The 14,849-nt window shown below is 49.4% G+C and overlaps 1 protein-coding gene across 1 annotated transcript in view; it reads left to right on the forward strand.

Moving 5' to 3' along the window:
• Window positions 1–14,849, forward strand: part of CACNA1H (calcium voltage-gated channel subunit alpha1 H) — a gene marked incomplete at its 3' end in the record, with an annotated part of 149,392 nt that overhangs the window by 128,849 nt on the left and 5,694 nt on the right. Inside the window, exons 28-32 of the mRNA XM_084216540.1 lie at window positions 422–555; window positions 1,269–1,339; window positions 7,648–7,726; window positions 9,520–9,641; window positions 10,928–11,227. Coding sequence (XP_084072666.1) covers window positions 422–555; window positions 1,269–1,339; window positions 7,648–7,726; window positions 9,520–9,641; window positions 10,928–11,227 — 706 coding nt within the window. The remainder of the gene's footprint in view (window positions 1–421; window positions 556–1,268; window positions 1,340–7,647; window positions 7,727–9,519; window positions 9,642–10,927; window positions 11,228–14,849) is intronic.

The following is a 14,849-nucleotide window of genomic DNA, read 5'->3' on the forward strand; positions in this document are numbered from 1 at the left end:
TGTGCCAGCTGCTCTGAACTGGTTTTGTACCACCTAAAAATCACGGGCCCAGATGAGAATGAGGAGATGTGTGGGAAATAAATTTGTAGAAAATTTTTAAAACTTAACAGAAAGTTTATATAGTGTATATTTGTATATAAACTTTGAGGTAAGAAATATTGATTTAGAAATATTCTAGAATAAGATAGATATTGTTGAGAGAAAAATAGAAATAAAAATAAGTTTTAAAGGATGGTTTTATTAAAAAACCTAAATACTTTAGAGAAATAGAACTATAAAAGATACATTATGTTAAAACTCAAGAGGAGTAATTTTAGATAATTAACTTAATCCAACAAAGATGCATTTGGGATTTGCTGGTGCCTATTTTAACATAAAATATGTATAATTTGAATTGTGTTTGTCCTTCCTGTCTGTGTAGGTGGAACCAGCTGGACTTGGCCATAGTGCTGCTGTCCATCGTGGGGATCACTCTGGAGGAGATCGAGATGAACGCTGCCCTTCCCATCAACCCCACCATCATCCGCATCATGAGGGTGCTCAGGATAGCCAGGGGTGGGTCCTGCCCCAGGAAATCCTTTGGATGTTTGTCCTTCCAGCCCTGCTGGTTCATTTCCAGTGGGGAACGTGGAATGGCAGCTCAGAGACCAGCTGGGGGTTCCAAGGGGTTTTCCAGGGGTGTCTGGGGTCGGGTTCTGTTCCAGCCTGGGATCACTGAGCTTTTGTCCAGGTCCAGAGCAGGGTGGGAGGTGATGGCAGTCAGGGCTTGGGAAGATGCTCTTCACTGCTGAGGGGCCTCCCATTTTCCTGCCTGGTCACCTTGGGGTTCTTGTGGGTTTTTGTCCGTTTTCATGGAATTCCAGGATGGTTTGGGTTGGAAGGGACCTTAAAGCCCATCCCATTCCACCCCTGCCATGGGCAGGGACACCTTCCACCATCCCAGCCTGGCCTTGGACACTTCCAGGGACCCAGGGGCAGCCCCAGCTTCTCTGGGAATTCCATCCCAGCCCCTCTCCACCCTCCCAGGGAGGAATTCCTTCCCAAAATCCCAGAATCTTCTGGCAGTGGGAATGCATTCCCCTTGGGACTGACAGGGGGATGTTCAGCCCTGCTGGGATCAGGGAGATCCTGGTTTTCAGCAGAGAACTTCCCACATGTCCAAACAGCAGTAAGGGAGATTTAAACCCTCCCTGAACCTCGATTTCCTTCCTGGATTTTCCCTGCAATTCCCCCCAGCCCTGCTGAGCAGGATTTGCTCCTCATTTCAGTGCTGAAACTGCTGAAAATGGCCACGGGCATGAGAGCTCTGCTGGACACGGTGGTGCAAGCCCTGCCCCAGGTAAGCCCCCAAAATTCCTCCATGCCCAGGTTGTTCCCCTTGGGGACAGAAGTGCCTTTGGGGCCTGGGGACAGCTCTGGGTTTGGTAGCCTCCAGAATCCCCCTGGGGAGGGTCTCAGCTTTCTCCAGGCCGTGGGAGTGGAGTTTTGCACGGCTCATCCTGGAGTGTGTTTGATGGGAGGAGCAAAACGATGGGAAAAGAGCTCCCAGAGAGCAAATTCCTGTAGGCAGAGCTTGTACAAACCCCAGATCTCACTGGCAAGTTTGGGAAACACCAGGAGGGACAGAGAAGGATGTTGGAGAAAGCACAGGGAGCTCCCAGCTCAGGAGTTTTATTTAGGAGGCAGGAACAACCACAATTATTGACAGAGGTGCTGCAGCCTTGGAAAGGCAAACTGGGGAAATGCTTCTGAGGGTTAAAATCTTGATTTGGGGTCACCAATCACCAAATTCTCCTGAGCTGCAAGAGAAACAACTACACTTCCAGACTCAGGGAATTTGATAGGATCCTGCAGGTGTTCACTTCCTGGGACCCCTTTTTTATGGATCTGAGAAAAGGAAAGAAGATTTTTGCTGGCTTTCAGTCCTCCATTAGAATTCCAAGGTGTTTGGGGTTGGTTTTTTTTTAATTTTATCCTTTTTAAGGTGTGTTCTGCTCATTTGTGGGTGTGCTGGTGTGAGCTCTGATTGTTCAGTGTTGGAGTTAACTCAGATTGACCCTGCTCACCCCAATTCCTGGAGCAGCCAAGGGCAGACCCCACATGGGTGGGAGTCTCCTCCAGAGGATGCGTGGCCACAAGAGAACCAGCAGAAAACAAGGAATTACACAAAAACACCCCTGGGACTCAGTTCCTGAGTGCAGAGCAACCCACCAGGAGAGCTGGAAAATGGGGAATTTCTTTTCCTTGCAAAGACCCCTTTGCTTTGATCTTCATCATTGCCATGAAGATGTTTCTAATCCCAGCATTTGCCCTTTGGCATCCAACTTTCCTTAAGGATTTAGGCTGAGGCTAAAGCAGGGATTTACCAACCTGACCCCTGGGCTGGCATTTCAAGAAATCCTTGGATTTGTGTCTGGTTTTCAGTTTACAAAGCATTGTCACCACAGCCCATCTTTTCTCTCCCTCCTTGTTTTCTGTCTCCCCCACACACAATAGGGTGGCTCCTGGCCAGGGTTTTGGGTTCCTTGGGGTGTTCCTGCAGTTTGCATTCCCAGCAGGGTCTCTTGTCAAGGGAAAACCCCAGGGATGTTCCAAGCAGATCTCGTGCAGATAAAAAAATGCCACTTTGGTCCCCAATGAAGCTCAGAAAACGAGAAGGGAATTTTAAGAAGAGTTCTCTGACAACCATCACTCTTCAGAAAGCTGCAGCTTTCATTTCCAAGGCAGGGCATGAGTTCCTACCCTAATTAAATTAGCATCCTAAAACCACAGCTGGAAAATCCTCATAGAATGTGGTTTCTAAGTGACAAAAAAAAGCTAATTTAATGTTTATTCATTCAGGTTTGGGGGGAAATTCTTTGTCTGGTGTGTGGAGAATGCCCATTTATGGGCTGACGATGACAAGGAACTGTCACTGCATTTCTGGGGGGTGATTTTCATCAGCTTTGGATTTGGTTTTTATTCAGCAATTTGAGTAAAACTCGGAGAACCAATTATCCCCAAATTTGGGGGAATGTAACATTTTGATCCAGGACTGTCACAGGATTAATCTCCTCTTTTGGGATTTCAGACTGAGCTTGAGCTGCTCTTGTCAAAGTGTCCCTGCCCTGCTCCCTGTGTGGTGACCTCTGCCTGCCAGGTCAAAGACCCACTCCTCCACCTGATCTGTGGGGAAAAATGAGATTGAGAAGAGAAAAAAACAATTAGGAGAGGCCACAGAGACAGAAGGAATGGTCAGGAAATGATCTCAGATTCTCTGCCCACCTTCTCCATGTCCTCCCAATCCCTGGTTCTTGTTTTAAGGATTCAGTGTTAGGGAATCAGCCATCCCCTGTTGATGGAATACATTCATGTTTACTCTTACTAAAAAAATCTGGTTACTTTAGTCTGAATTAGCAAAGTCTGGTTTTTCACTGGATGTAATTTTGCTTTTTTCTTGTAGCACTTCTCCTTTTTGGAGCAATGGTAGATAAAATCATCTCCTGCAGTCTGGAGAACAGGAGAGCAGTGACCTCCTTTAATCTCTTGGTGTGGAGCAGCTTTTCAAGACCTGCTTCAAGTGTTTTCCTCTTCTTTCTGAGCTCCTGCTCATTAAGGCTCCATAATGAATTACACCACTCATCCATCACTGATCATTTCCTTGCTCCTAAGTCTGGTGGCTGCTGGGTTTGGAAGCAAGGGCTGCTCTCTAAGGCTCCTTTATGATGGTTTTCCTTTAGTCCTATTCCCACTCCCAGCTTTCCAAAGTCCCTTTTTGTATCAGATTTGGGCTATTTTCCAAGGTCCCTTCCTGTATCAGATCTGGGTTCAAATGTCCCACCCTCCAACAGCAATAAGATGTGGAACTTCCCTATCAGAAGATCTGGTTGTTTTCCCTTCTCTGGTCTCACTTGGTCCGTGGATGGCACATTAATTCCCTGTACAAGAGACTCCTCTCTGTCTTCAGCAGCTTGGAACTGCCCCCACAGGGACTCTGTGCCAAGAAAAGAGTGAACAGCTCCTCATTCCAGCAGAGCCCTGAAGGGCAGGACCTGAATTTGCTCCTGTCCAGGAGTTTATCTCCTCTTGGTGCTGTAATTCCTGGGCTTATCTCAGTTTGAGCTCCTGGAGAGCTTTTCTGGCATTGTCCCACTGCAGCTGAGGGACAAAACCAGCAGCCTGCCCTTGCCAGCCCCTGGAGAGCCACAGGGATGGAATCAGGGAGCAGGAATGGGAATGTGTGAGCAGCCAGCACTGGGTGATGGGTTTGGGGAGATAGGGAGGTGTGGGCTGTGCTGCAGAGATCCCTGAGGGACCCCTCAGTGACAGAATTCCAGAGGTACAAAAATCCTGCTGGCTCCTGGGGCTGAGGGGACACAGAAAGGGGACCTTGTTCAGGTCAGCCTGAGGTGACTTCACCCTCCAAGGTTCTGGCTCTCCACCAGTGCTGGAATTCTCACAGATGGCCTCTGTTCTCCAGGCAGATGTGTCCATTTTCTCCTGGGCATGGTGCATAAATCAAGCTGTGTTATCCACTGCCAGGATCACTGCATTGGCTGGAGAGTGCTGGAAGGAAGATGGGGAGGGATCATGGCCTTGGAAAGGCTTGGCAGGAGCTTCATTTCATGAGGAATTGCTCTGGACAGGCATCCCAGGGAGCTGAGTGCATCAAAAATGGGAATGCCAATGGATGTCAGAGCAAGAAGAGGCTCAGGAGGAAGTGGCTTCACCCAGAGAGGGGCAGAGGAGACACAAATTCCATCAGTGCCTCTCCCAGAGGCAGCTGGGTGTGTGGAGAGGGAAGCCCTTCCCTTGAGCTGAGGAGGTTATTCCAGGGCTTTTGCCAATCCAGCTGGGATCCTCCTGGAGGCTCTCCCTGCCCCTCTGGCTGGCACGGAGGACAATGCCAGTGTCCCCACAGCATCCCAGTGCTGCCAGCCAGCATTCCAGAAGAGAAGCTCCAGGAGAACCAGATACTCAGCAGCATCTCCAGCTCTTGTGGCTTCTCTGGGGTCCTCAGGGCACCAAGAATATCTCCAAAATGTTCTTCAACTGTGCTCCTGTCCCTGCAGACCACAGCCCCCTTGGCACTGGACTCCAGTGCCATCCTTTTCGAAGGCCATCCTTTGAAACTTGTTTCTAGTTCCATTTCTGTCTCAACAATGTCTGTCCTGTTCCATGGCATTCCTGAGCCAGAGCATTTCTTATGTCAAGGTTTGCATTCAGATGCACCCTGTGTGAGCCTTCTGCCAGGCTTTGAGAATTCTCTACAAATCCATTTCCCACATTTCCCCTGATGGATAGCCCCTGGCTGCCAGGGATATCTGGAGTTTTCTGTGCCCAGGTTAAGGGGAGCTGGATGGATACCAGAGCCTGGGCTGAGCTGCTCAGTTCTGCTGGAGCAGAACCACTCCTCAGGGCCTGCTGGGGCTGAGGCTGCTGCCAGAGCTGGTTTTCTGTTCCTGGTGGAGCATCCAGCACAGGCTGGATCCCAGCTCTGGAGAAAAGCTCCTGCCCCCTCCCATTCCCTCCAGCAGCATGATTCATGCACCATCTCCTCCTGTCTGCTCTCAGGAGATCTCAGAGTGCTCAGAGACATGGATCAGGTATCCCCGAGGGTATTCCAAAGGGAACTGGAGTTCCAGGGTGGGAATGACTCACCAGGGTCACAGACATAGCCAGGCTGTGCTCAGCCCCTGGCCCAGCTCCTGCTCCCCAGCACATCCCTGGGAAGGTGCCTAGATGGAGGCCATGGGCTGAGGAGGGCTTTTCCTTTTCCTTTTCCTTTTCCTTTTCCTTTTCCTTTTCCTTTTCCTTTCCCTTTCCCTTTCCCTTTCCCTTTCCCTTTCCCTTTCCCTTTCCCTTTCCCTTTCCCTTTCCCCTTCCCTCTCCCTCTCCCTCTCCCTCTCCCTCTCCCTTTCCCTTTCCCTTTCCCTTTCCCTTTCCCTTTCCCTTTCCCTTTCCCTTTCCCTTTCCCTTTCCCTCTTCTTTCTCCTCCTCCTTCTCCATCTCCTTCTTTCTCCTTCTCCTTCTCCTCCTCTTCCTCCTCCTTCTCCTTCTTTCCCTTCCCCATTCCCTCTTCCCTCTCCTCTTTGTGGAGATCCAGATAATACCTTTTACAGATAACCTGGTAATAACTCCCACATTACCCTAAGTTCTTCAGAATTTCATCAATGCCATAAAGTTTCCAGGCTGATTTTTCAGGCATCAAAGCACTCAGGCTGCTTAGAGCAAAATCCAGCACCCTCTTCTGTTACCTCAACCTCGAAAGTTTGTGTTTATCCCTTTTATTTTAATTCCCTGTAATTATTTGCTCATTTGCCTCCCCAGCAGTGTGTGGGGGGTGTTTGTGCTTGTGCCTGCTCGTTTCTAATGGCTCCCAAACCATCAGTGGTCCAGCAGACAGGAGCAGCAAAAGCTATTCCAGAAGGCAGCAGAGGCAGATGAAATAACCCAGCCCAGCCATCCACATCCCTGTTTTATCTTTATTATTCCCTGGAGGATTGTAATAATGTTAGGGAAATTGCAGAGCCAGTTTAGGCTTTATAGCAATTACAGCCTGCACTGGGTGATTGGACTATTCCCATTTCTTTAATATAAAAAATCCCCTCTTTCATCAGCAAGAGCTGTGTTAATTTTATAATGACAGATATCACCCTGATAAACTTTCTGATTAAATTAAGCACAGTCCAAATAACCAAAAAAATCTGTGGCTGTGCCACCTCAGAGAAGGAAACTCCCCCAAACTCAGAGTTCACTAAAATGCACCTCAGAGATCAGGAATCCCTGGGCCTGACTGCCTGGATCACCTCCTAGCTCCTTGTTTTTTAGGGATAAAATCCTGCTGGTGGTGCAGAGAACTCACTTTGTCTCAGTTAGGAGCTGCAAACAGAGAGATTAAAGTGGCAGCAGAGATAAATGAGAGCAGGTGGGAGCAGGTCAGGTCACTCTGCCCTTCGTGTTCTCTGCCTGAATCACCAAAAATCTGCTCCAGGAGACGTTTTTGAGGCTTGGATTCTGTGCTGGGATGAGATCCAGCACGGAGGGCTGTGATGCTGGTGGTGTGAAGAGCTTTAGTGCTGTTTTCATGTCACTTGTCACCCCCTTCAGCTGCCCTGGGGGCTTGGAACACCTCCAGCAGCACCTGGAGCTGCCAGTGCTGGTGTTTGGGATAAGGATCTTCCTGTGGGACACAGAAAGCTGAAATCTGGGAAGCTCTTCTTGAGAAGGGCCTGTAAAGGAAAAGGCTCAGGGAGTTCTCCTCTCCCTGGAGCACTGCAAGCCCTCCATGCCTGTGAAACCTTTGGAAACAGCTCCTCTCCTGGCTCCTCTCCTGCTGTCTCAGAGTCCCAGCAAAGGAAAGGGCCCCAAACCCAACCCAGGTCCCAAAGCAGCCCTGCCCCACAGACTGCCCTGGGGTGGCCAAACCCCAGAGTGGAGGGTGATGGAGAAGCTGCTGCTTCCCCCAAGGGCATTTCTGCTCCTTTGCCCACACAAAGAACTCCCTTTGGAGCAGAGCTCAGACAGGGACCAGGCTGCTGCTCCCAGGGGAAAGCTGATTTGCCTCTGGCCCCCCATCCCTGCTGTGCTTGTGTTGAAAATGTGATGGAGTGATTTCATTCATGACCTCGACTTGCCTGACCCTTGTTCTGCTTTCTCCTTGTGTAGGTAGGGAACCTTGGCCTACTTTTTATGCTCCTGTTTTTTATCTATGCTGCCCTGGGAGTGGAATTGTTTGGCAAGCTGGGTGAGTAATGGGCCCGAGGCCGCTCGCTCCATCCGGTTGGTGTTTATTTGCTATCTGCCTGCTTCCTTTTCTCCCTCTCCCTTCACTCTTGGGCCTTCCTTAGCTTCACACTCATGTTCTGAAGATGGAAGCTTTCTCTTGATCTCAGGGTCACAGCTGACACACGAGGATGTAACACAGAACGTTTCTGACACACACACACACACATTCAGGGCTTTGGCCAACGCCAGCCTTGGCTGGGGAGGAACTCTTTGCTTTTTAAATATCATTGCCCAGCATGGATTTGTTCAAGTTTGCTACTGGAGACAGAACACGAGTCTGCAGAGCTGGATGGGGGTCAGATTCCTGCTGGAGAGATGCCACCATAAACATGTCCCTGCTCACAGCTTCCCCCACAGCCCATCAGTTCTCTGCACTTGGCTGCCACTGCTCCTCCAGCTCCCAGGGCTCCTCTGTCCCCTGTTCTCAGCATCACCTTCCCCTCTCTCCATCAATCAGGAGGCATCCAGTGCTTCCTGCTTGTCCAGCATTAATTAATCTTCCAGTTGGAGGAGACTGCAGCTGCTCAGGAATGTGCCCATCACTAAAATCAGAACAAACCCCAGCCTTGCCAGCTTGGAAAATGCTGTTGGAGGGAGCTGTGTCTGCATCCTCAACATTTCCATCCCAATTAGAGCTCCAGGAGCACCAGAAGGGCCCTTCCTGAGCAGGGTTTATGGCTGTCATTAATCCCCTTTATGAGCCCAGCCCTCTGCTCAGATTACAAGTGCCTGAGAGCAGAATAATTCTTTCAACCAAAACCAAATTATTTTTCAGTCTCTCACAAATTCCGGGGAAGGAATTAGTTCTGCACCCACCCTGAGCGAAACAGTGTGGGTTTATATTCCACCCCTGGAGTTATGGGTGTATTTGCTCAGTCACAGGGGTGGAAAATGGCTCTTCTGGTGTTTCCACACACACCTGGGCAATGCCAGCCCAGGGAACCCCACTGGGGCAGGACTCTGCTTCCCAGCCCAATTTCATGGGAATATTCCCTCCTTTTTCCTGATCAGTCCATGCCAGCCACAAGAACCATCAGCCCTCTCTCCCCCAGGACTGGTCATTTGTGGGTTTTTCTTGGATTTTTGTTTTGTTTTGTTTTTCCTTCCAATTTACCTCAGAATAATTACCTAAGACAGAAATGCCCAACCAAGAGCCGTTGCTGCCTGTCCTAATGGATATTTAACGAGGCTGTGTTTTATGGGAAGATGGATATTTCATATGTTCAATTTGCATTCATTAGGCTATTAATTCTCAGGGGGAAAATGTCAAATTGCTCCACTTTATCTCAGTGAAAATATCCCTCGTGGTGGATGTAAAAAATCATCAAGGCAAGGGCGCAATCAACAGGAAAACAGACAAAGGAGGCTGTAGAGCAGGAGTGAGAAAATCACAGAAATCAGAAGGAATGGTTTGAGTTGAGAAGGACTTTAAAGCCCATCCAGTGCCACGGGGCAGGGACACCTTCCACTAGCCCAGCTTGCTCCAAACCCTGTCCAACGTGGCCTTGAATGTTTCCAGGGATGAGAATTCCAGCACCACCATTTCCACACCTCCTGGTGTCCTGTCCCAGGGTTCTCCAGCTGAAAACACCTCTCCCCCTGTCCCCCCTGTTCCTCCTGAGCAGGATGTCACCACCCCCTGGTGCCATAAATCCATGGGACGTGGCTCAGGGTGCCAGCCCCATCTCTGGGGGCTGCTGTGGGTACTCCAGCATGGCTTGGCTGATGTGCTGCTCCTTCCCTGCCCCACAGATTGCAGTGAGGAGAACCCCTGTGAGGGGCTGAGCCGCCACGCCACCTTCACCAACTTCGGCATGGCCTTCCTCACCCTCTTCAGGGTGTCCACGGGGGACAACTGGAACGGCATCATGAAGGTGTGTGCAGTCTCTGGGGGCTCCCTCCTCTCTGGAGGGCTGTAGGTACAGTTTTCAAACGGATTTAGGCAACTCTTGGGTGCAAATAAAAAGGTTTCCTCTTAAAATCTCAAAATGGGATTTCCTAATAGAAAAGCCAGGTGTGTTTTCAAGATTTGTCCCAGTTCTCACCCAGCCTGAAGCTTTATTCCTGGATGTAATATTGAAGGAGAGTTATGCCAGGTTTTTGGCTGGGAGGAGTAACCATGTGCTCTGTGTGCTGTGCCTTTGGGATGTGTCATAGAATCACAGGATCGTGGAATGCTTTGGGCTGGAAGGGATCTTAAAGCTCATCCAGTTCCACCCCCTGCCATGGGCAGGGACACCTTCCACTACCCCAGCTTGCTCCATGCTCTGTCCCACCTGAGCTGAATCATTCCAGGAGACAAGAAATCCAAAACTTCTGGGCAACCCATTCCCCTCTTTGTAGGTGCTGGTAATCCATGACCCCTGTATTTCCTCTTACCCATTTCAGTTGTACCCACTTTGTGTTCTTTTGGTGTTTTGAGCCATAAACTTTAAGGAATTTAGAGATTTTGGAGGAGCTAAGATTTTAATTAGAGATAAGCTTTAGTGGAGTTAATTAAAATAAATAGGTAGGCCTTGATGAAGTTAAGAGTTAGCAGTTAACTAATAATTGATTGCTGTCAATATAATGTTTGGTGAGCTGGGTTTCTAATGAAGAATACAGAAACTGGTAAACAGCTTTAGGAACACAAGACAATTGTGGCCTCCTCTGTTCTGAAACCAACTGAGGACAGGGAATGGGAGTTCCACCAAGGGTTCATTTGTCATATTTGCATTGAGAAGGTAGAAAGGTCAGAATGAGGAAGATTTAATTTACCTCCTCATTTTGGGACCCCTCCCCATGAAAGGGACCACCCACCCATTTCAAGGAACAAACTGCACATGCTTAAAGCTTTTGAACTGATTCCCATGGGAAGCAGGGAATGGGATGTACCAAAGTTATGAACATGCATTTGTATTTTGGGTATTCAATATCTGTATGGATAAAAGGGCTCTGTAATCACCTGTAAATGGCAGTGTGTATCTGGGAGCCATCCCACAATAAACAGACACTTTCTAACTTTAAACTGTTAGAGAGTTTTTGCCCATCACAGTTGGATATCAGTACTAGATCAATATCCATATTTTTAATAAATCAGGATATTTAAATATTTTTAATTTTTCTGCCCCTGGAGCCCCAGCAGAGGCTCTCTAATGGCTGCCCTGTCCCCCTGCTGCAGGACACGCTGCGGGAGTGCACGCGGGAGGACAAGCACTGCCTCAGCTACCTGCCCGTCATCTCCCCCGTCTACTTCGTCACCTTCGTCCTCATCGCCCAGTTCGTCCTGGTCAACGTGGTGGTGGCAGTGCTGATGAAGCACCTGGAGGAGAGCAACAAGGAGGCCAAGGAGGATGCTGAGATGGACGCTGAGATCGAGCTGGAGATGTCCAGAGGCACCGGCGGGAGTGGGAGTGGGGCCGGGGAGAGCCGGGCGCTGCACGGGAACCTGGAGCACCCCAAGGGGAAGCACCAAGGCCTGGTGAGAGCTGGGCTGGGGAGGGGATGGATCCCACCAGCCTGACCAACAGATCCCACACAGAGCCAAAGGGACAGGACTCAAGGAGCTGTCCCAGCCCCTACAGCAGGGATGTCACCACCACCCCACTCCTGAGGCAGCTCCCAGGGCTCCTGGAGGTGGAAACGTTTTCCTGGCCATGATTCCCAGAGGAGAGTTCAAAGTCCATCTCTCCTCTTCATTCTCAGGTTGTGGATTTAAAGTTCAGAGCCATAAAAGCCACATAAAAGTCCTGGTCCTGCTGTCCCAGCCAGTCCTTGTCATTTTTCAGGGCAGCAGGACCAACAAGCAGTCCCAAAAATCCTGGGAATGCTGGCACTGGGAGCCCTGGCACCTCCAGCATGGGATGGGATAAATTCCCTTCATGTGGGCACTGCTCGGGTTCTGTTTAATCCCACTTTGGGATTTCCAGAGGATCCTCCACCAATTCAATGCTGCTGCAAACCTGCAGCTCCCCATGGCTCTGCTTAGGACGGGAATTATCAGAGCCCCTCAGCAAGGAGCTGCAGGTCCCTGGGTTGATTTTTGGAGGTCCCTGGGTTGATTTTTGGGACACTGCCTGCTCTCTGATCCCTTCCAGTCATCCAGGAAAACAATCAGAAGTGCAGGGGGGAGGGAGGGTGTGAGATAATTGTCTCTCCCCATGTCAGCAGCCTGTGATTAAGAGTGAACATGGAACTGCTTTGTCACCACGATCACAAATAAATCTACCGCGAAATCAGTGGGGGCTTGGAGATTAAATTACATTAAATTAGATTTTTGTGAAATCTATCAGGCTCCATTAGGGCGAGGAGAAAGATTTGGTTACACAGCAATGGGGAATTGGCTCTTTGAATGTTGCTCCTGACAAACAGTCCTGCAGGGAAATGCACAGGTTGCTTTTCTAATTGAGGGAAGAGAGGGCACCTCCCTTCACACAGGCTGGGAGTGCAAACAGTTCATTCTCCTTGGGCTTTCCTCACCTTCCAACACTCCCAAACACACCAGGAGCCTCCCTTTAACCCTGGAGGTGATGAGGGGAGAAGTGTCCCCTTCATCCTTGTACCATGTCCTGCCACCACCCACAAAAGCCCAGGCCACCAGGCTGAGGTGGCTGATGTCCCACCCATCGTGGTGCTGTGCTTTTGCTGTCTGAGCTGTCCCAAACCTGTCCCTTCACAGCCACAACCTTTCCAGCCTCTGTCCTTTCCAGCTGGGAGACCCCAGAGCAATCAGCCCTGTGTGGGATAGGAGTGAAATCCTCTTTTTAGCCCTTAAAATGTGCATTTGGTGTGACTTCAAATGATAAACCCAGAGCTGCAGGCAGAGGTTTTTATTTGTGGAGAAAACAGTGTTAGGTTTGATTTTATTGCTATTGCAAGAACTTGTTTGTGATACTGAGGAAACTGAGGCAGGGAGGGATCAACACCTCAGGCTTCCAGCAATCCCCAGAGCTGGATCCCAGGAGATGCTTCAGGGAGATTCCCAACAAACCAGAAGGGCCAAACCCCTCTGCTCCCAGTCACCCCCCATGCCCAGGTCCCATCCTGATTTCCAAGGTATGGGACCAGGCTCTGGAGTGCAGCAGGTGTTTCCCAGCAAGGAGGAGGAGCAGCTCTGATGCCTCCAAACCATCCTCACTGTCCAGAGCAGCTCTCCAACAAATTTCCCATCCATGGTTCATATTTCAAACCCTTATTTCATTTGAAATTTACCCACGTCCCTAATTGAGTCAGCTCTCAACAGCTGAACCCTTAAAAATTGAAGTGGCTGATGTCAAGAAGGGCTTTCTGTTCATTTGTTCCAGCCACAGCCAAGCTGAGCTTTAGGAGCCAAATCCTGAGATCCTTCTGTTCAGGTGCTGAGACCTTTTGTTCTCCTTGTGGCTCAGGGCTGAGCAGGAGCCCCTGGCTGCCCCCAGCCCAGGTGAGGGGCATGGTAGGACTGATGAGCTGGGATGGCCCAGGACCAGCTGGCACTGGCTGCTGAGGCTTTCATCCATCAGCTGAGAGCCCTGGGTGGCTCCTGGGCACAGCCACAGCTGGCAGAGCTGGATGCCAAGGAGCTGTAAATACCTGCTGCCCCCCTCTTCCCAGCCAAGCTCCGCAGGGTAAAAGCATGGAGTAATTCATCTTGGGGTGTGCACCTTCAGGGAGCTGAGGAAAGACATTTCTAAGCCAGAAATACAAGTTAAAAACCAGATTTAACCAGATCCTTGGTGAGCTCCAAACCTGAGGGATCTCAGGGACAGGTTTTGCTGGCAGAGCAAAGCAAAATCCATTTAATTTAAGACATGCAGCTGGGAAAATGTTTTCAATCAGTCCCTGGGAGGCTGATGTGAAGGGAGAACCAGAGGGATTCACTGTGTTTGAGATAAAAGGGGAAATTGGGATGGGAATGTGTCCAGCCAGGCTCCCCCAACACTTGGCCAAGTCCTGGAATCACCTCTCAGTTCCTCCATCAGCAGCTCAGGGATATCATTTGTGTCCCTAAAGCTCCCTGTGACCCCAGGATGGATTGCTGAGCAGGGTCAGGGTTAAGGTTTGTGGTGAGCTCTGTGTGGGCGCTTCCAACCAAACCCATTTCAGTGACAACAAAGAAAAATCCTTTTTCTACCCCCAAACAGGCTCCACACGCCCACCCTCACTGCCACAGTGTCTTCTCCTTCTTCAGGGCTCAGTGGTGCCCAAAATGCTCCAGGTTTTAGGAGAGAGGCTCGAGGTTTGCAGTGGTGTTGACGTGTTTAAATGCCTGCCCTGTGTTTTGGGTGTTTTGGGGAGAATTTCCAGGAGGACCTTTTTGGTCCCTCTGTCCTCTCTTTGAGGAGGAGGATGTCACCCTCAGGCCTCCTGAAAGCATCTCCTTGGAACATCAGATCAGGAAAGTGTGAGAAATGCTGCTTTTTTCATGTGTTGAACAAATGGGCTCCTTTTTCCCGGCCTTTCCTTTCTCTCTGTGTGTCCAGGAGTTGACTTTGGACAAAAAGTTGACTTTTTTAGTGGTGGGTCATTGATGCCTCCCTTTATTCCAGCCACATCCTGAGCTCCTCCCTCAGTGAAACTCTGGCTGCAGGCTCGGGGTGAGATCCCAGTGGGGACACCAGCATAAGGCTAGGAAGCAAAAAGGGAAGGAATTCCCTGTAAATTCCCCACTGGGGTGTGTCACAGCAATGAGTCCCCAGCCAGGGGATAATTAGCAGGTAATAATTAGCATTGACCAGGTAATAATTAGCATTGACCCCACGATTCACAGAAGACTGATCAATCAAATCTTTATTAAGAAACCCATTGCTCTTATAGACAGTTACAATGCAAATTGACCTAATTGGTCCTTTAATTAAAACACCATCACCATGGGTTAATTGGGAAACCACCCTTTGGTAAACAGGTCTCCATAACAAATTCTACATGTTCACAACTACAGGTGCAGCAAGTTCAGAAGAAAGAATGAGAAATTGTGGCAATGTTCCTCACTCGGGGCTCACCAAATGTGGTGGGAAGAGATGAGAATCTTGACTCCATGTTTCAGAAGGCTGATTTATTATTTTATGATATATATTATATTAAAAGAAAATGATATATTAAAACTATACTAAAATAATAGAAGA

The sequence above is a fragment of the Fringilla coelebs genome (assembly GCF_963513975.1).
Source record: "Fringilla coelebs genome assembly, chromosome: 16".
In the NCBI taxonomy this organism is placed as follows: Eukaryota; Metazoa; Chordata; class Aves; order Passeriformes; family Fringillidae; genus Fringilla; species Fringilla coelebs.